Source organism: Salmo salar, chromosome 12 (assembly GCF_965601325.2).
Source record: "Salmo salar chromosome 12, fSalSal1, whole genome shotgun sequence".
Taxonomy (NCBI): Eukaryota; Metazoa; Chordata; class Actinopteri; order Salmoniformes; family Salmonidae; genus Salmo; species Salmo salar.
Window position 1 is genome coordinate 4,109,850 of NC_138302.1, and position 22,995 is coordinate 4,132,844.

The following is a 22,995-nucleotide window of genomic DNA, read 5'->3' on the forward strand; positions in this document are numbered from 1 at the left end:
TACCATCAACATCAATTACAACCTGTTTTACCATCAATATCAATTACAACCTGTTTTACCATCAACATCACATTACAACCTGTTTTACCATCAATATCAATTACAACCTGTTTTACCATCAACATCACATTACAACCTGTTTTACCATCAATATCAATTACAACCTGTTTTACCATCAATATCAATTACAACCTGTTTTACCATCAATTACAACCTGTTTTAGCATCAATATCAATTACAACCTGTTTTACCATCAATATCAATTACAACCTGTTTTACCCTCAATATCAATTACAACCTGTTTTACCATCAATATCAATTACAACCTGTTTTACCATCAATATCAATTACAACCTGTTTTACCATCAATTACAACCTGTTTTACCGTCAACATCAATTACAACCTGTTTTACCATCAATATCAATTACAACCTGTTTTACCGTCAATATCAATTACAACCTGTTTTACCATCAATATCAATTACAACCTGTTTTACCATCAACATCACATTACAACCTGTTTTACCATCAATATCAATTACAACCTGTTTTACCATCAATATCAATTACAACCTGTTTTACCATCAATTACAACCTGTTTTAGCATCAATATCAATTACAACCTGTTTTACCCTCAATATCAATTACAACCTGTTTTACCATCAATATCAATTACAACCTGTTTTACCATCAATATCAATTACAACCTGTTTTACCATCAATATCAATTACAACCTGTTTTACCATCAATATCAATTACAACCTGTTTTACCATCAATATCAATTACAACCTGTTTTACCATCAATATCAATTACAACCTGTTTTACCATCAACATCAATTACAACCTGTTTTACCATCAATATCAATTACAACCTGTTTTACCATCAATATCAATTACAACCTGTTTTACCATCAATATCAATTACAACCTGTTTTACCATCAATTACAACCTGTTTTACCGTCAATATCAATTACAACCTGTTTTACCATCAATATCAATTACAACCTGTTTTACCATCAATATCAATTACAACCTGTTTTACCATCAATATCAATTACAACCTGTTTTACCATCAATTACAACCTGTTTTACCGTCAACATCAATTACAACCTGTTTTACCGTCAATATCAATTACAACCTGTTTTACCGTCAATATCAATTACAACCTGTTTTACCGTCAAATCAATACAACCTGTTTTACCATCAATATCAATTACAACCTGTTTTACCATCAATATCAATTACAACCTGTTTTACCATCAATATCAATTACAACCTGTTTTACCATCAACATCAATTACAACCTGTTTTACCATCAATATCAATTACAACCTGTTTTACCATCAACATCACATTACAACCTGTTTTACCGTCAATATCAATTACAACCTGTTTTACCGTCAATATCAATTACAACCTGTTTTACCATCAATATCAATTACAACCTGTTTTACCCTCAATATCAATTACAACCTGTTTTACCATCAATATCAATTACAACCTGTTTTACCATCAATATCAATTACAAACTGTTTTACCGTCAATATCAATTACAACCTGTTTTACCATCAATATCAATTACAACCTGTTTTACCATCAATTACAACCTGTTTTACCGTCAATATCAATTACAACCTGTTTTACAATCAATATCAATTACAACTTGTTTTACCATCAATTACAACCTGTTTTACCGTCAATATCAATTACAACCTGTTTTACCGTCAATATCAATTACAACCTGTTTTACCATCAATATCAATTACAACCTGTTTTACCATCAATATCAATTACAACCTGTTTTACCATCAATATCAATTACAACCTGTTTTACCATCAATTACAACCTGTTTTACCGTCAATATCAATTACAACGTGTTTTACCGTCAACATCAATTACAACCTGTTTTACCGTCAACATAAATTACAACCTGTTTTACCGTCAATATCAATTACAACCTGTTTTACCATCAATATCAATTACAACCTGTTTTACCGTCAATATCAATTACAACCTGTTTTACCATCAATATCAATTACAACCTGTTTTACCATCAATATCAATTACAACCTGTTTTACCATCAATATCAAATACAACCTGTTTTCCATCAACATCAATTACAACCTGTTTTACCATCAATATCAATTACAACCTGTTTTACCGTCAATATCAATTACAACCTGTTTTACCATCAATATCAATTACAACCTGTTTTACCATCAATATCACATTACAACCTGTTTTACCATCAATTACAACCTGTTTTACCATCAATTACAACCTGTTTTACCATCAATTACAACCTGTTTTACCATCAACATCAATTACAACCTGTTTTACCATCAATATCAATTACAACCTGTTTTACCATCAATATCAATTACAACCTGTTTTACCATCAATATCAATTACAACCTGTTTTACCATCAATTACAACCTGTTTTAGCATCAATATCAATTACAACCTGTTTTACCATCAATATCAATTACAACCTGTTTTACCCTCAATATCAATTACAACCTGTTTTACCATCAATATCAATTACAACCTGTTTTACCATCAATATCAATTACAACCTGTTTTACCATCAATATCAATTACAACCTGTTTTAGCATCAATATCAATTACAACCTGTTTTACCATCAATATCAATTACAACCTGTTTTACCATCAATATCAATTACAACCTGTTTTCCATCAACATCAATTACAACCTGTTTTACCATCAATATCAATTACAACCTGTTTTACCATCAATATCAATTACAACCTGTTTTCCATCAACATCAATTACAACCTGTTTTACCATCAATTACAACCTGTTTTACCGTCAATATCAATTACAACCTGTTTTACCATCAATATCAATTACAACCTGTTTTACCATCAATATCAATTTCAACCTGTTTTACCATCAATATCAATTACAACCTGTTTTACCATCAATTACAACCTGTTTTACCGTCAACATCAATTACAACCTGTTTTACCATCAATATCAATTACAACCTGTTTTACCGTCAATATCAATTACAACCTGTTTTACCGTCAAAATCAAATACAACCTGTTTTACCATCAATATCAATTACAACCTGTTTTACCATCAATATCAATTACAACCTGTTTTACCATCAATATCAATTACAACCTGTTTTACCATCAACATCAATTACAACCTGTTTTACCATCAATATCAATTACAACCTGTTTTACCATCAATATCAATTACAACCTGTTTTACCATCAACATCAATTACAACCTGTTTTACCATCAATATCAATTACAACCTGTTTTACCATCAACATCACATTACAACCTGTTTTACCATCAATATCAATTACAACCTGTTTTACCATCAACATCACATTACAACCTGTTTTAGCATCAATATCAATTACAACCTGTTTTACCATCAATATCAATTACAACCTGTTTTACCATCAATTACAACCTGTTTTAGCATCAATATCAATTACAACCTGTTTTACCATCAATATCAATTACAACCTGTTTTACCCTCAATATCAATTACAACCTGTTTTACCATCAATATCAATTACAACCTGTTTTACCATCAATATCAATTACAACCTGTTTTACCATCAATTACAACCTGTTTTACCGTCAACATCAATTACAACCTGTTTTACCATCAATATCAATTACAACCTGTTTTACCATCAATATCAATTACAACCTGTTTTACCATCAATATCAATTACAACCTGTTTTACCATCAATATCAATTACAACCTGTTTTACCATCAATATCAATTACAACCTGTTTTACCATCAATATCAATTACAACCTGTTTTACCATCAATATCAATTACAACCTGTTTTACCATCAATATCAATTACAACCTGTTTTACCATCAATATCAATTACAACCTGTTTTACCATCAATATCAATTACAACCTGTTTTACCATCAACATCAATTACAACCTGTTTTACCATCAATTACAACCTGTTTTACCGTCAATATCAATTACAACCTGTTTTACCATCAATATCAATTACAACCTGTTTTACCATCAATATCAATTACAACCTGTTTTACCATCAATATCAATTACAACCTGTTTTACCATCAATTACAACCTGTTTTACCGTCAACATCAATTACAACCTGTTTTACCGTCAATATCAATTACAACCTGTTTTACCGTCAATATCAATTACAACCTGTTTTACCGTCAATATCAATTACAACCTGTTTTACCATCAATATCAATTACAACCTGTTTTACCATCAATATCAATTACAACCTGTTTTACCATCAATATCAATTACAACCTGTTTTACCATCAATATCAATTACAACCTGTTTTACCATCAATATCAATTACAACCTGTTTTACCATCAACATCAATTACAACCTGTTTTACCATCAATATCAATTACAACCTGTTTTACCATCAACATCACATTACAACCTGTTTTACCATCAATATCAATTACAACCTGTTTTACCATCAATTACAACCTGTTTTACCATCAATATCAATTACAACCTGTTTTACCATCAATATCAATTACAACCTGTTTTACCCTCAATATCAATTACAACCTGTTTTACCATCAATATCAATTACAACCTGTTTTACCATCAATATCAATTACAACCTGTTTTACCATCAATATCAATTACAACCTGTTTTACCATCAATATCAATTACAACCTGTTTTACCATCAATATCAATTACAACCTGTTTTACCATCAATATCAATTACAACCTGTTTTACCATCAATATCAATTACAACCTGTTTTACCATCAATATCAATTACAACCTGTTTTACCATCAATATCAATTACAACCTGTTTTACCATCAATATCAATTACAACCTGTTTTACCATCAATTACAACCTGTTTTACCGTCAATATCAATTACAACCTGTTTTACCATCAATATCAATTACAACCTGTTTTACCATCAATTACAACCTGTTTTACCGTCAATATCAATTACAACCTGTTTTACCATCAATATCAATTACAACCTGTTTTACCTCAATATCAATTACAACCTGTTTTACCGTCAATATCAATTACAACCTGTTTTACCATCAATATCAATTACAACCTGTTTTACCATCAATATCAATTACAACCTGTTTTACCCTCAATATCAATTACAACCTGTTTTACCATCAATATCAATTACAACCTGTTTTACCATCAATATCAATTACAACCTGTTTTACCATCAATATCAATTACAACCTGTTTTACCATCAACATCAATTACAACCTGTTTTACCATCAATATCAATTACAACCTGTTTTACCATCAATATCAATTACAACCTGTTTTACCATCAATATCAATTACAACCTGTTTTACCATCAATATCAATTACAACCTGTTTTACCATCAATATCAATTACAACCTGTTTTACCATCAATATCAATTACAACCTGTTTTACCATCAATATCAATTACAACCTGTTTTACCATCAATATCAATTACAACCTGTTTTACCATCAATATCAATTACAACCTGTTTTACCATCAATATCAATTACAACCTGTTTTACCATCAATATCAATTACAACCTGTTTTCCATCAACATCAATTACAACCTGTTTTACCATCAATATCAATTACAACCTGTTTTACCATCAATATCAATTACAACCTGTTTTACCATCAATATCAATTACAACCTGTTTTACCATCAATATCAATTACAACCTGTTTTACCATCAATATCAATTACAACCTGTTTTACCATCAATATCAATTACAACCTGTTTTACCGTCAATATCAATTACAACCTGTTTTACCATCAATATCAATTACAACCTGTTTTACCATCAATTACAACCTGTTTTACCGTCAACATCAATTACAACCTGTTTTACCGTCAATATCAATTACAACCTGTTTTACCATCAATATCAATTACAACCTGTTTTACCGTCAATATCAATTACAACCTGTTTTACCATCAATATCAATTACAACCTGTTTTACCATCAATATCAATTACAACCTGTTTTACCATCAATATCAATTACAACCTGTTTTACCATCAACATCAATTACAACCTGTTTTACCATCAATATCAATTACAACCTGTTTTACCATCAACATCACATTACAACCTGTTTTACCATCAATATCAATTACAACCTGTTTTACCATCAACATCAATTACAACCTGTTTTACCGTCAATATCAATTACAACCTGTTTTACCATCAATATCAATTACAACCTGTTTTACCATCAATATCAATTACAACCTGTTTTACCATCAATATCAATTACAACCTGTTTTACCATCAATATCAATTACAACCTGTTTTACCATCAATATCAATTACAACCTGTTTTACCATCAATATCAATTACAACCTGTTTTACCATCAATATCAATTACAACCTGTTTTACCATCAATATCAATTACAACCTGTTTTACCGTCAATATCAATTACAACCTGTTTTACCATCAATATCAATTACAACCTGTTTTACCTCAATATCAATTACAACCTGTTTTACCGTCAATATCAATTACAACCTGTTTTACCATCAATATCAATTACAACCTGTTTTACCATCAATTACAACCTGTTTTACCGTCAATATCAATTACAACCTGTTTTACCGTCAATATCAATTACAACCTGTTTTACCATCAATATCAATTACAACCTGTTTTACCTCAATATCAATTACAACCTGTTTTACCGTCAATATCAATTACAACCTGTTTTACCATCAATATCAATTACAACCTGTTTTACCGTCAATATCAATTACAACCTGTTTTACCATCAATATCAATTACAACCTGTTTTACCATCAATTACAACCTGTTTTACCGTCAATATCAATTACAACCTGTTTTACCATCAATATCAATTACAACCTGTTTTACCATCAATATCAATTACAACCTGTTTTACCGTCAATATCAATTACAACCTGTTTTACCGTCAATATCAATTACAACCTGTTTTACCGTCAATATCAATTACAACCTGTTTTACCATCAATATCAATTACAACCTGTTTTACCATCAATATCAATTACAACCTGTTTTACCATCAATTACAACCTGTTTTACCGTCAATATCAATTACAACCTGTTTTACCGTCAACATCAATTACAACCTGTTTTACCGTCAACATCAATTACAACCTGTTTTACCATCAATATCAATTACAACCTGTTTTACCATCAATATCAATTACAACCTGTTTTACCATCAATATCAATTACAACCTGTTTTACCATCAATATCAATTACAACCTGTTTTACCATCAATTACAACCTGTTTTACCATCAATATCAATTACAACCTGTTTTCCATCAACATCAATTACAACCTGTTTTACCATCAACATCAATTACAACCTGTTTTACCATCAATATCAATTACAACCTGTTTTACCATCAATATCAATTACAACCTGTTTTACCATCAATATCACATTACAACCTGTTTTACCATCAATATCAATTACAACCTGTTTTACCATCAATTACAACCTGTTTTAGCATCAATATCAATTACAACCTGTTTTACCATCAATATCAATTACAACCTGTTTTACCCTCAATATCAATTACAACCTGTTTTACCATCAATATCAATTACAACCTGTTTTACCATCAATATCAATTACAACCTGTTTTACCATCAATATCAATTACAACCTGTTTTAGCATCAATATCAATTACAACCTGTTTTACCATCAATATCAATTACAACCTGTTTTACCATCAATATCAATTACAACCTGTTTTCCATCAACATCAATTACAACCTGTTTTACCATCAATATCAATTACAACCTGTTTTACCATCAATATCAATTACAACCTGTTTTCCATCAACATCAATTACAACCTGTTTTACCATCAATTACAACCTGTTTTACCGTCAATATCAATTACAACCTGTTTTACCATCAATATCAATTACAACCTGTTTTACCATCAATATCAATTTCAACCTGTTTTACCATCAATATCAATTACAACCTGTTTTACCATCAATTACAACCTGTTTTACCGTCAACATCAATTACAACCTGTTTTACCATCAATATCAATTACAACCTGTTTTACCGTCAATATCAATTACAACCTGTTTTACCGTCAAAATCAAATACAACCTGTTTTACCATCAATATCAATTACAACCTGTTTTACCATCAATATCAATTACAACCTGTTTTACCATCAATATCAATTACAACCTGTTTTACCATCAACATCAATTACAACCTGTTTTAACATCAATATCAATTACAACCTGTTTTACCATCAATATCAATTACAACCTGTTTTACCATCAACATCAATTACAACCTGTTTTACCATCAATATCAATTACAACCTGTTTTACCATCAACATCACATTACAACCTGTTTTACCATCAATATCAATTACAACCTGTTTTACCATCAACATCACATTACAACCTGTTTTAGCATCAATATCAATTACAACCTGTTTTACCATCAATATCAATTACAACCTGTTTTACCATCAATTACAACCTGTTTTAGCATCAATATCAATTACAACCTGTTTTACCATCAATATCAATTACAACCTGTTTTACCCTCAATATCAATTACAACCTGTTTTACCATCAATATCAATTACAACCTGTTTTACCATCAATATCAATTACAACCTGTTTTACCATCAATTACAACCTGTTTTACCGTCAACATCAATTACAACCTGTTTTACCATCAATATCAATTACAACCTGTTTTACCGTCAATATCAATTACAACCTGTTTTACCATCAATATCAATTACAACCTGTTTTACCATCAACATCACATTACAACCTGTTTTACCATCAATATCAATTACAACCTGTTTTACCATCAATATCAATTACAACCTGTTTTACCATCAATTACAACCTGTTTTAGCATCAATATCAATTACAACCTGTTTTACCCTCAATATCAATTACAACCTGTTTTACCATCAATATCAATTACAACCTGTTTTACCATCAATATCAATTACAACCTGTTTTACCATCAATATCAATTACAACCTGTTTTAGCATCAATATCAATTACAACCTGTTTTACCATCAATATCAATTACAACCTGTTTTACCATCAATATCAATTACAACCTGTTTTCCATCAACATCAATTACAACCTGTTTTACCATCAATATCAATTACAACCTGTTTTACCATCAATATCAATTACAACCTGTTTTCCATCAACATCAATTACAACCTGTTTTACCATCAATTACAACCTGTTTTACCGTCAATATCAATTACAACCTGTTTTACCATCAATATCAATTACAACCTGTTTTACCATCAATATCAATTACAACCTGTTTTACCATCAATATCAATTACAACCTGTTTTACCATCAATTACAACCTGTTTTACCGTCAACATCAATTACAACCTGTTTTACCGTCAATATCAATTACAACCTGTTTTACCGTCAATATCAATTACAACCTGTTTTACCGTCAAAATCAAATACAACCTGTTTTACCATCAATATCAATTACAACCTGTTTTACCATCAATATCAATTACAACCTGTTTTACCATCAATATCAATTACAACCTGTTTTACCATCAACATCAATTACAACCTGTTTTACCATCAATATCAATTACAACCTGTTTTACCATCAACATCACATTACAACCTGTTTTACCATCAATATCAATTACAACCTGTTTTACCATCAACATCACATTACAACCTGTTTTACCATCAATATCAATTACAACCTGTTTTACCATCAATTACAACCTGTTTTAGCATCAATATCAATTACAACCTGTTTTACCATCAATATCAATTACAACCTGTTTTACCCTCAATATCAATTACAACCTGTTTTACCATCAATATCAATTACAACCTGTTTTACCATCAATATCAATTACAACCTGTTTTAGCATCAATATCAATTACAACCTGTTTTACCATCAATATCAATTACAACCTGTTTTACCATCAATATCAATTACAACCTGTTTTACCATCAATATCAATTACAACCTGTTTTACCCTCAATATCAATTACAACCTGTTTTACCATCAATATCAATTACAAACTGTTTTACCGTCAATATCAATTACAACCTGTTTTACCATCAATATCAATTACAACCTGTTTTACCATCAATTACAACCTGTTTTACCGTCAATATCAATTACAACCTGTTTTACAATCGATATCAATTACAACTTGTTTTACCATCAATTACAACCTGTTTTACCGTCAATATCAATTACAACCTGTTTTACCGTCAATATCAATTACAACCTGTTTTACCATCAATATCAATTACAACCTGTTTTACCCTCAATATCAATTACAACCTGTTTTACCATCAATATCAATTACAACCTGTTTTACCATCAATATCAATTACAACCTGTTTTACCATCAATATCAATTACAACCTGTTTTACCATCAACATCAATTACAACCTGTTTTACCATCAATTACAACCTGTTTTACCGTCAATATCAATTACAACCTGTTTTACCATCAATATCAATTACAACCTGTTTTACCATCAATATCAATTACAACCTGTTTTACCATCAATATCAATTACAACCTGTTTTAGCATCAATATCAATTACAACCTGTTTTACCATCAATATCAATTACAACCTGTTTTACCATCAATATCAATTACAACCTGTTTTACCATCAATATCAATTACAACCTGTTTTACCATCAATATCAATTACAACCTGTTTTACCGTCAATATCAATTACAACCTGTTTTACCATCAATATCAATTACAACCTGTTTTACCATCAATTACAACCTGTTTTACCGTCAATATCAATTACAACCTGTTTTACCATCAATATCAATTACAACCTGTTTTACCATCAACATCACATTACAACCTGTTTTACCATCAATATCAATTACAACCTGTTTTACCATCAATATCACATTACAACCTGTTTTACCATCAATATCAATTACAACCTGTTTTACCTCAATATCAATTACAACCTGTTTTACCATCAATATCAATTACAACCTGTTTTACCATCAATATCAATTACAACCTGTTTTACCCTCAATATCAATTACAACCTGTTTTACCATCAATATCAATTACAACCTGTTTTACCATCAATATCAATTACAACCTGTTTTACCATCAATATCAATTACAACCTGTTTTAGCATCAATATCAATTACAACCTGTTTTACCATCAATATCAATTACAACCTGTTTTACCATCAATATCAATTACAACCTGTTTTACCATCAATATCAATTACAACCTGTTTTACCATCAATATCAATTACAACCTGTTTTACCATCAATATCAATTACAACCTGTTTTACCGTCAATATCAATTACAACCTGTTTTACCATCAATATCAATTACAACCTGTTTTACCATCAATTACAACCTGTTTTACCGTCAATATCAATTACAACCTGTTTTACCATCGATATCAATTACAACCTGTTTTACCATCAATTACAACCTGTTTTACCGTCAATATCAATTACAACCTGTTTTACCATCAATATCAATTACAACCTGTTTTACCATCAATATCAATTACAACCTGTTTTACCCTCAATATCAATTACAACCTGTTTTACCATCAATATCAATTACAACCTGTTTTACCATCAATATCAATTACAACCTGTTTTACCATCAATATCAATTACAACCTGTTTTACCATCAACATCAATTACAACCTGTTTTACCATCAATATCAATTACAACCTGTTTTACCATCAACATCACATTACAACCTGTTTTACCATCAATATCAATTACAACCTGTTTTACCATCAATTACAACCTGTTTTACCGTCAATATCAATTACAACCTGTTTTACCATCAATATCAATTACAACCTGTTTTACCATCAATATCAATTACAACCTGTTTTACCCTCAATATCAATTACAACCTGTTTTACCATCAATATCAATTACAACCTGTTTTACCATCAATATCAATTACAACCTGTTTTACCATCAATATCAATTACAACCTGTTTTACCATCAATATCAATTACAACCTGTTTTACCATCAATATCAATTACAACCTGTTTTACCATCAATATCAATTACAACCTGTTTTACCATCAATATCAATTACAACCTGTTTTACCATCAATATCAATTACAACCTGTTTTACCATCAATATCAATTACAAACTGTTTTACCGTCAATATCAATTACAACCTGTTTTACCATCAATATCAATTACAACCTGTTTTACCATCAATTACAACCTGTTTTACCGTCAATATCAATTACAACCTGTTTTACAATCGATATCAATTACAACTTGTTTTACCATCAATTACAACCTGTTTTACCGTCAATATCAATTACAACCTGTTTTACCGTCAATATCAATTACAACCTGTTTTACCATCAATATCAATTACAACCTGTTTTACCCTCAATATCAATTACAACCTGTTTTACCATCAATATCAATTACAACCTGTTTTACCATCAATATCAATTACAACCTGTTTTACCATCAATATCAATTACAACCTGTTTTACCATCAACATCAATTACAACCTGTTTTACCATCAATATCAATTACAACCTGTTTTACCATCAACATCACATTACAACCTGTTTTACCATCAATATCAATTACAACCTGTTTTACCATCAATTACAACCTGTTTTACCGTCAATATCAATTACAACCTGTTTTACCATCAATATCAATTACAACCTGTTTTACCATCAATATCAATTACAACCTGTTTTACCATCAATATCAATTACAACCTGTTTTAGCATCAATATCAATTACAACCTGTTTTACCATCAATATCAATTACAACCTGTTTTACCATCAATATCAATTACAACCTGTTTTACCATCAATATCAATTACAACCTGTTTTACCATCAATATCAATTACAAACTGTTTTACCGTCAATATCAATTACAACCTGTTTTACCATCAATATCAATTACAACCTGTTTTACCATCAATTACAACCTGTTTTACCGTCAATATCAATTACAACCTGTTTTACAATCGATATCAATTACAACTTGTTTTACCATCAATTACAACCTGTTTTACCGTCAATATCAATTACAACCTGTTTTACCGTCAATATCAATTACAACCTGTTTTACCATCAATATCAATTACAACCTGTTTTACCCTCAATATCAATTACAACCTGTTTTACCATCAATATCAATTACAACCTGTTTTACCATCAATATCAATTACAAACTGTTTTACCGTCAATATCAATTACAACCTGTTTTACCATCAATATCAATTACAACCTGTTTTACCATCAATTACAACCTGTTTTACCGTCAATATCAATTACAACCTGTTTTACAATCAATATAAATTACAACTTGTTTTACCATCAATTACAACCTGTTTTACCGTCAATATCAATTACAACCTGTTTTACCGTCAATATCAATTACAACCTGTTTTACCATCAATATCAATTACAACCTGTTTTACCATCAATATCAATTACAACCTGTTTTACCATCAATATCAATTACAACCTGTTTTACCATCAATTACAACCTGTTTTACCGTCAATATCAATTACAACGTGTTTTACCGTCAACATCAATTAGAACCTGTTTTACCGTCAACATAAATTACAACCTGTTTTACCGTCAATATCAATTACAACCTGTTTTACCATCAATATCAATTACAACCTGTTTTACAATCAATATCAATTTTTACCTGTTTTACCATCAATTACAACCTGTTTTACCGTCAATATCAATTACAACCTGTTTTACCATCAATATCAATTACAACCTGTTTTACCATCAATATCAATTACAACCTGTTTTACCATCAATATCAAATACAACCTGTTTTCCATCAACATCAATTACAACCTGTTTTACCATCAATATCAATTACAACCTGTTTTACCGTCAATATCAATTACAACCTGTTTTACCATCAATATCAATTACAACCTGTTTTACCATCAATATCACATTACAACCTGTTTTACCATCAATTACAACCTGTTTTACCATCAATTACAACCTGTTTTACCATCAATTACAACCTGTTTTACCATCAACATCAATTACAACCTGTTTTACCATCAATATCAATTACAACCTGTTTTACCATCAATTATAACCTGTTTTACCATCAATTACAACCTGTTTTACCATCAATTACAACCTGTTTTACCATCAACATCAATTACAACCTGTTTTACCATCAATATCAATTACAACCTGTTTTACTATCAATATCAATTACAACCTGTTTTACAATCAACATCAATTACAACCTGTTTTACCATCAATATCATCAGTGTAGATGAAGGGGAGGAGACAGGTTAAAGAAGGATTTTTAGGCCTTGAGACAACTGAGACATGGATTGTGTATGTGTGTCATTCAGAGGGTGAATAGGCAAGACAAAATATTTAAGTGTCTTTGAACGGGGTATGGTAGTAGGTACAAAGCCCACTGGTTCGTGTCAAGAACTGCAACGCTGCAGGGTTTTTAAAAACTCAACAGTTTCTTGTGTTTATCAAGAATGGTCCAACACCCAAAAGGACATCCAGACAAATTTGACACACCTGTGGGAAGCGGGGCAGCAACCCTGTGGAATGCTTTCGACACCTTGTAGAGTCCATGCCCCGATATACAGTGCCTTTGGAAAGTATTCAGACGCCTTGACTTTTTCCACATTTTGTTACGTTACAGCCTTATGCTAAAATTAATTAAATAAATAAAATTCCTTAGCAATCTAAACACAATACCCCATAATGACAAAGCAAAAACAGGTTTTTGTAACAGGTTGTAAATTTTTGCAAATTTATTACAAATAAAAAACAGAAATACCTTTTTACACAAGTATTCAGACCCTTTGCTATGATACTTCGAAATGGAGCTCAGACGCATCCTGTTTCCATTGATCATCCTTGAGATGTTTCTACAACTTGATTGGAGTCCACATGTGGTAAAATTCAATTGATTGGACATGATTTGGAAAGGCACACACCTAGGGTTGCCCATTTTGGGGAATATTCAGAGGTGGAAACTTTCCGTGGGAATATATGGGAATTACCAGGAATATATGTGAATTAACAGAAATATATGCAAATGTATATTAATACAGTGGCTTGCGAAAGTACTCACCCCCTTGGCATTTTTCCTATTTTGTTGCCTTACAACCTGGAATTAAAATTGATTTTGGGGGGGTTGTATCATTTGATTTACACAACATGCCTACCACTTTGAAGATGCAAAATATTTTTTATTGTGAAAGAAACAAGACATAACACAAAAAACAGAAAACTTGAACTTGCATAACTATTCACCCCCCCAAAGTCAATACTTTGTAGAGGTCTGGGACTAGGTCATTCCAAGACATTTAAATGTTTCCCCTTAAACCACTCAAGTGTTGCTTTAGCAGTATGCTTAGGGTCATTGTCCTGCTGGAAGGTGAACCTCCATCCTAGTCTCAAATCTCTGGAAGACTGAAACAGGTCTCCCACAATAATTTCCCTGTATTTAGCGCCATCCACTTCCACATACCTTTTGGCAAACACCAAACGTGTTTGCTTTTATTTATTTTTAAACAATGGATTTTTTCTGGCCACTCTTCTGTAAAGCCCAGCTCTGTGGAGTGTACGGCTTAAAGTGGTCCTATGGACAGATACTCCAATCTCCGCAGTGGAGCTTTGCAGCTCCTTCAGGTTTATCTTTGGTCTCTTTGTTGCCTCTGACTAATGCCCTCCTTGCCTGGTCCATGAGTTTTGGTGGGCAGCCCTCTCTTGGCAGGTTTGTTGTGGTGCCATATCCTTTCCATTTTTTAATATTGGATTTAATGGTGCTCCGTGGGATGTTCAAAGTTTTGTATATTTTTTATAACCCAACCCTGATCTGTACTTCTCCACAACTTTGTCCCTGACCTGTTTGGAGAGCTCCTTGGTCTTCATGGTGCCTCTTGCTTGGTGGTGCCCCTTGCTTAGTGGCGTTGCAGACTCTGGGGCCTTTCAGAACAGGTGTATATATACTGAGATCATGTTACACTTAGATTGCACACAGGTGGACTTTATTTAACTAATTATGTGACTTCTAAGGTAATTGGTTGCACCAGATCTTATTTAGGGGCTTCATAGCAAAGGGGGTGAATACATATGCACGCACCACTTTTCAGTTTTTTATTTATTTTTTGAAACAAGTTATTTTTTTTTCATTTCACTTCACCAATTTGGACTTTTTGTGTACGTCCACTACATGAAATCCAAATAGAAATCCATTTAAATTACAGGTTGTAATGCAACTAAATAGGAAAAACACCAAGGGGGATGAATACTTTTGCAAGGCACTGTACTATTTAAATCTAGATTTTTTTTGCATTGGATATATTTACCATATCATACGGAGACATAAACTTTTACCTTTATCATAAGTACTGTAGACATAATTGTAAATTATTAAATCCTTCCAATAGAAATAAAAAAAACAATTTAGTTATGAATTGAACTTTAATTAAATGAGCTGACTCTTCACATGGGATGATTTCACTGAACAACAAAAGAAAGGGACTATTGAATGATCCCCAATGATCCATCGCATCTCCCAAAAAACATTTTCAACAATGATAGTCTAGAAACTAAAGCTTTGGTTGTCTTCCTCTCAGGCTTCCATGTCTTCTCGTGGACCTTCTCAATGTCCACCTCTTGAACATCAGACTCTGAGGCCTCATCTTCACTGTCACTTTCCAACCTTGTTGAGGATGGCTCGTTGATGGCTCAAAAAGACACAAATTTGCCCGGATGGCCACACATTTTTCAACCATTGTATTGGTATTTGGTGTGTGTGTTCCCAAACAAGGACCAGTTGCGCTCTGAGGCGGCTGATGTTGGTGGGATTTGGAGGATGATGGAGGCAACAGGGGAAAGAGCCTCAGATCCAGAAAGTCCCTTCCACCAGGTGGCTGATGAGATCTGTTGGCACGACTGCCATATTGCATCTCCATCCCAAAGCCCTTGCTTGGAAGTATAAAGAACCTTGCCCTCATCCAGGTCAAGGTGGCGAGACACGGTAGTGATGACACCATAGGCCTTGTTGATCTCTGCTCCAGACAGGATGCTCTTGCCAGCATACCTGGGGTCCAACATGTACACTGCGGCGTGTATGGGATTCAGGCAGAAGTCTTCACGCTTTCTGATGTATTTCAGAACTGCTGTTCCCTCTGCTTGGAGCAACAGTGAAGTGGGCAGGGCAGTACGGATATCTTCTCTTACATCTGCAAGCAGAGTCTGAACATCAAACAGGAAGTCATTGTTTCCCTCAATCCGTGCAATGGCTACTGCTATAGGTTTCAGGAGTTTCAGGCTGCTTACCACTCTCTCCCAAAATACATCATCCAGGAGGATCCTCTTGATGGGGCTGTCCATATTGGCAGACTGTGATATGGCCATTTCTTGGAGAGACTCCTTCCCCTCCAGGAGACTGTCAAACATGATGACAACACCCCAACGGGTGTTGCTGGGCAGTTTCAATGTGGTGCTCTTATTCTTCTCACTTTGCTTGGTGAGGTAGATTGCTGCTATAACTTGATGACCCTTCACATACCTAACCATTTTCCTTGGCTCTCTTGTAGAGTGTATCCATTGTTTTCAGTGCCATGATGTCCTTGAGGAGCAGATTCCATGCATGAGCAGCACAGCCAATGGGTGTGATGTGAGGGTAGGACTCCTCCACTTTAGACCAAGCAGCCTTCATGTTCGCAGCATTGTCTGTCACCAGGGCAAATACCTTCTGTGGTCCAAGGTCATTGATGACTTCCTTCAGCTCATCTGCAATGTAGAGACTGGTGTGTCTGTTGTCCCTTGTGTCTGTGCTCTTGTAGAATACTGGTTGAGGGGTGGAGATTATGTAGTTAATTATTCCTTACCTACGAACATTCGACCACCCATCAGAGATGTCTGCTTTCTCTATGATTTGCTTGACCTTCACTTGAACTCTGTTGAACTCTGCATCCAGGAAATGAGTAGATAAAGCATGTCTGGGTGGAGGGGTGTATGCTGGGCAAAGGACATTCAGAAATCTCTTCCAATACGCATTGCCTGTGAGCATCAGAGATGAACCAGTTGCATACACAGCTCGAGCAAGACATTCATCAGCATTTCTCTGACTACTTTCCTCCATTGAATCAAAAAAACTTCTGATTCCAGGAGGACCATGGGCTGTTGCTATCGATAAGGTGTCTGATTCAACATTTTCACCTCGAATAGAAGTAGAGGGACTTTTGTCAGAGGTTGCTTGTTGTGGGCGCTGAGGGAACTTTATGCACTTGGCCAGATGATTCTGCATCTTTGTTGCATTCTTCACATATGATTTGGCACAGTATTTGCAAATGTACACTGCTTTTCCTTCAACATTAGCTGCAGTGAAATGTCTTCACACATCAGATAGTGCCAGTGGCATTTTCCTAAAAAGATTAGAAAGAAAATGAGTAAAAAAAATACAAAAATACAATTCCATGTACAGATAAATAGTTAAGCAGTTAGATTAAACAACTCCTTCGTAAGATAAATGTTTTAAAATGAAACATGTATGGAAACAGGTGAATTAACACTCCTCAGTTAGCAGGCTCAAGCAAGCTAAAACCCACATGGTAACAAAAACTAACTAGCAGAAAGTTAGAAATGATTTAAACACACTTTGTTGTAGGCTACTATTTACTAGTTAACAAAAAATAAATGTATGTCATATAAAATATATTCACCCCACCCAGTATTGTAATCAAAACTTACCAGAAAGTATGTAGTCCTTGGCTCAGACAGTGTAGTAGTGTGGGCTCAACAGCATCTCATTAGTGTGCAAGATCTTGAGAATCCGCTGTACATGTGATGGAAGAATGCACTGTGCATACAGAGGGTTACAATTCCATTGAATTGGGAATAGTTTAACCAAAATATGCCACAAGACCTAGAATTGCCTTATGTGTATCCCACAAAAAAGGTTCACTTGTTATAAGCTAACTTTTTTTTTATGAATTTAAGCAAAATTCCCGGGCTTAACTTCCCGGAGAATATCCAGAAATTTACCGGAAAGTTTCCGAACCCTTTGCAACCCTACACACACTTGTCTATACAAAATCCCACAGTCAACGGTGCATGTCAGAGCAAAAACCAAGCCATGAGGTCAAAGCAATTGTCCGTAGAGCTCCGAGACAGGATTGTGGTGGAAGCATCATGCTGTGGGGATGTTTTTCAGAAGCAGCGACTGGGAGACTAGTCAGGATCGAGGGAAAAGACGCGTGGAGCAAAGTGCAGAGAGATCCTTGATGAAAACCTGCTCCAGAGCGCTCAGGACCTCAGAATGGGGTGAAGGCTCACCTTCCAACAGGACAACAACCCTAAGCACACAGTCAAGGCAGTGCAAACAGAGCCTGGACTTGAACCCGATCGAACATCTCTGGAGAGACCTGAAAATAGCTATGCAGCGACACTCCCCATCCAACCTGACAGAGCTTGAGAGGCTCTGCAAAGAAAAAGAATGGGAGAAACTCCCCAAATACAGGTGTACCAAGCTTGTAGCGTCATACCCAAGAAGACTCGAGGCTGTAATCGCTGCCAAAGGTGCTTCAACAAAGTACTGAGTAAAGGGTCTGAATACTTATGGAAATGTAATATTTCCGTTTTTTATTTTAATAGATTTGGAAAAATTGTCATTATGGGATATTGTGTGTAGATTGATGAGGGGGATTTTTTTTTAATCAATTTTAGAATAAGGCTGTAACATAACAAAATGTGGAAAAAGTCAAGGGGTCTGAATACTTTCGGCACGCACTGTATATATACAGTACCAATCAAACGTTTGGACACACCATTAAAGGGTTTTCTTTATCTTTACTAATTTCTACATTGTAGAATAATAGTGAAGACATCAAACTATGAAATAACACATATGGAATTATGTAGTAACCAAAACATTTTCAGGTGACTACCTCATGAAGCTGGTTGAGAGAATGCCAAGAGTGTTCAAAGCTGTCATGAAGGCAAAGGGTGGCTACTTTGAAGAATCTAAAATATAAATATATATTTTCATTTAACACTTTTTTGGTTACAACATGATTCCATATGTGTTTCATACAGTGACAAGGGTTTTGCCACCAAGTACCAAGTCATGTTTTGCAGAGGGGTCAAATACTTATTTCCCTCATTAAAATGCAAATAAATTTATAACATTTTTGACATGCGTTTTTCTGGATTTTTTGTTGTTGTTATTCTGTCTCTCACTGTTCAAATAAACCTACAATTAAAATTATAGACTGATCATTTCTTTGTCAGTGGGCAAACGTACAAAATCAGCAGGGGATCAAATACTTTTTTCCCTCATTGTAGTTTTGATGTCTTAACTATTCTTCTACAATGTAGAAAATAGTCAAAAATAAAGAAAAACCCTTGAATGAGTAGGTGTGTCCAAATGTTTGACTGGTACTGTATATATCCTGTGTGTCTCTAGGAAGGGAATCTGTCTGGGTGTCCTAAAGTTCGCAGCGCCATAAAAAATAGTCTGTCGTCGGTTGCAACATTCACTACCGAGTTCCAAACTGCCTCTGGAAACAACGTCCCTTGTCCATCTGTCGGCCCGATCAAAACGCAACGCAATCTACACCGGTCATAGAAGGATAAATAAAATACATTTACTCAATAAAATAAAAGTTCATGACGTACATGTTGTTCATCTTTAAAAAAATATATATATATAAAAATATATAACTGTTTTATGAAGAAAGAACACAGTCAAACCCATGTTATTGTGAAACACTCCACGTCATCCTTAAGAACAGCCCTTAGTGGGTTAGAACATTAACTAACAGAACATTAACAGAACACTAACAGAACATTAACAGAACATTCCTCTTAGTAGTGTGTTAGAACATTAACAGAACATTAACAGAACATTAACAGAATATTAACAGAACATTAACTAACAGAACATTAACAGAACATTCCAGATCACTCCTCTTAGTAGTGTGTTAGAACATTAACAGAACATTAACAGAACATTAACTGACAGAACATTAACTAACAGAACATTCCAGAACATGCCTCTTAGTAGTGTGTTAGAACATTAACTAACAGAACATTAACAGAACATTCCTCTTAGTAGTGTGTTAGAACATTAACAGAACATTAACAGAACATTCCAGATCAAAATGATCTCTCCTTGTCTTGATTCTGTCCTCTTCATCATTTGAAATCAGACATGAGATGGCTGTAATATATGATATCATAGATATTTAAAATCAGATCGGTCTGCCGAAAATTATAACTGAACAACTATGGACCTAATACTAACACTTTGATATTTAATCATGTTTTTAAAAAAGAATAACTTTTCTCTCATGTGATATAGAGACTGAGCAAAAGCACTACAGAAAGAGATATTCAGAGACGTTTAAAAATAAATAAAAGCATTTGATCCATTAACGTTTTGTTGACTCTTTGTAGCTTTTTCAATTCCTACAGTACAGAAACAACATATCCAAGAGAATAATGTCCTTTTAAAATCACACATTAGTTCAACAACTGCAGAGTTTGTCCTCCTGTTAAGATAGTACTCTGTATTTACTGGTGTTAATCAGATCAATGTCCCTGTTTTATAAGATAGTACTCACTGTATTTACTGGTGTTAATCAGATCAATGTCCCTGTTTTATAAGATAGTACTCACTGTATTTACTGGTGTTAATCAGATCAATGTCCCTGTTTTATTAGATAGTACTCACTGTATTTACTGGTGTTAATCAGATCAATGTCCCTGTTTTATAAGATAGTACTCACTGTATTTACTGGTGTTAATCAGATCAATGTCCCTGTTTTATTAGATAGTACTCACTGTATTTACTGGTGTTAATCAGATCAATGTCCCTGTTTTATAAGATAGTACTCACTGTGTTTACTGGTGTTAATCAGATCTCCAGTCTTCTGTGCTTCTTCATCCTCCTCCAATGTGACTGTAATCTCCCCCTCTTCCTTCTCTCCAAAAATGTCTTCCTCTTCTTTCACTGTGACAGTCATCTCCCCCTCCTCCTCCTTCATTACAAAAACGTCTCCCTCCTCTTTCACTGTGACAGTCATCTCCCCCTGTTCTTTCACTCCAAAAACGTCTCCCTCCTCTTTCACTGTGACAGTCATATCATCCTCTTCCTTTATGCCAAAAACTGCATCCTTCTCTTCTTTCACGGTGGTCAACATCCTCCTCCTCTTTCACTCTGAAAGCGTCTTTCTCGTATTCTGCTTTCACTGTAACAGCCTCCTCTTTCCTTCTCCTATTTCACGAAACCCTCTTTCTCCGTCCAGCAAACCTATTCTTTAGCAGCTGGGAGAGTAGCTTAGTGAGTTTATGTTCGGGGATGTTAGCTAGCTAGCTAGCTAGTTAGCGTTAGCCTAGTCCTACTGCTAAGTTAACCAGCTAGCTAGATGTCTAACAACGTAAATATTACATTAAATGGGGGTGATGACGAAAAAAAATACTAATGTTTAAAACACAGTGGCTTATATATACGTCGAAAACTTCTAAAGAGCTCCAATATTTCGGCTATGTTGGCTAGTAAGCTACCGAGCTGGCTGGCTAACTGTTCTTGTTATTGTTGAAGACTCGTTCCGTCCACTAGATTATACGTCACACTCTGGCAGCGTCGCCCGAATGACGCACATCGCCAACTGTTGACTGGAGTGGGGTTAACGCAGTTCAGAGAAGAGTTTTATTTTATTTCGATAACATTTTTTTACATTTATTTTACATTTCTTTCATTAAATAATATTATTGTATTTAGACGTACAAAAGAAAGTGTGTGTTTGATTAATTGGTTCCTGATTTGTAATGAGTGGGATGATAGTGAAAAGCAAACCTAACTGCATGTCCAGTCCCTGGTATATCATCACACTGTACAAAC

The 22,995-nt window shown here is 33.6% G+C and overlaps 1 protein-coding gene across 1 annotated transcript in view; it reads right to left on the bottom strand.

The window, feature by feature from the left end:
• The window catches only part of LOC106594716 (uncharacterized), an 82,421-nt gene extending 59,696 nt beyond the window's left edge, over positions 1 to 22,725 (bottom strand). Inside the window, exon 1 of the mRNA XM_082958459.1 lies at positions 21,991 to 22,725. Within this exon, the coding sequence (XP_082814585.1) occupies positions 21,991 to 22,294 (304 nt within the window). The 5' untranslated portion in view covers positions 22,295 to 22,725. The remainder of the gene's footprint in view (positions 1 to 21,990) is intronic.
• Between the last annotated feature and the right edge of the window lie 270 nt (positions 22,726 to 22,995).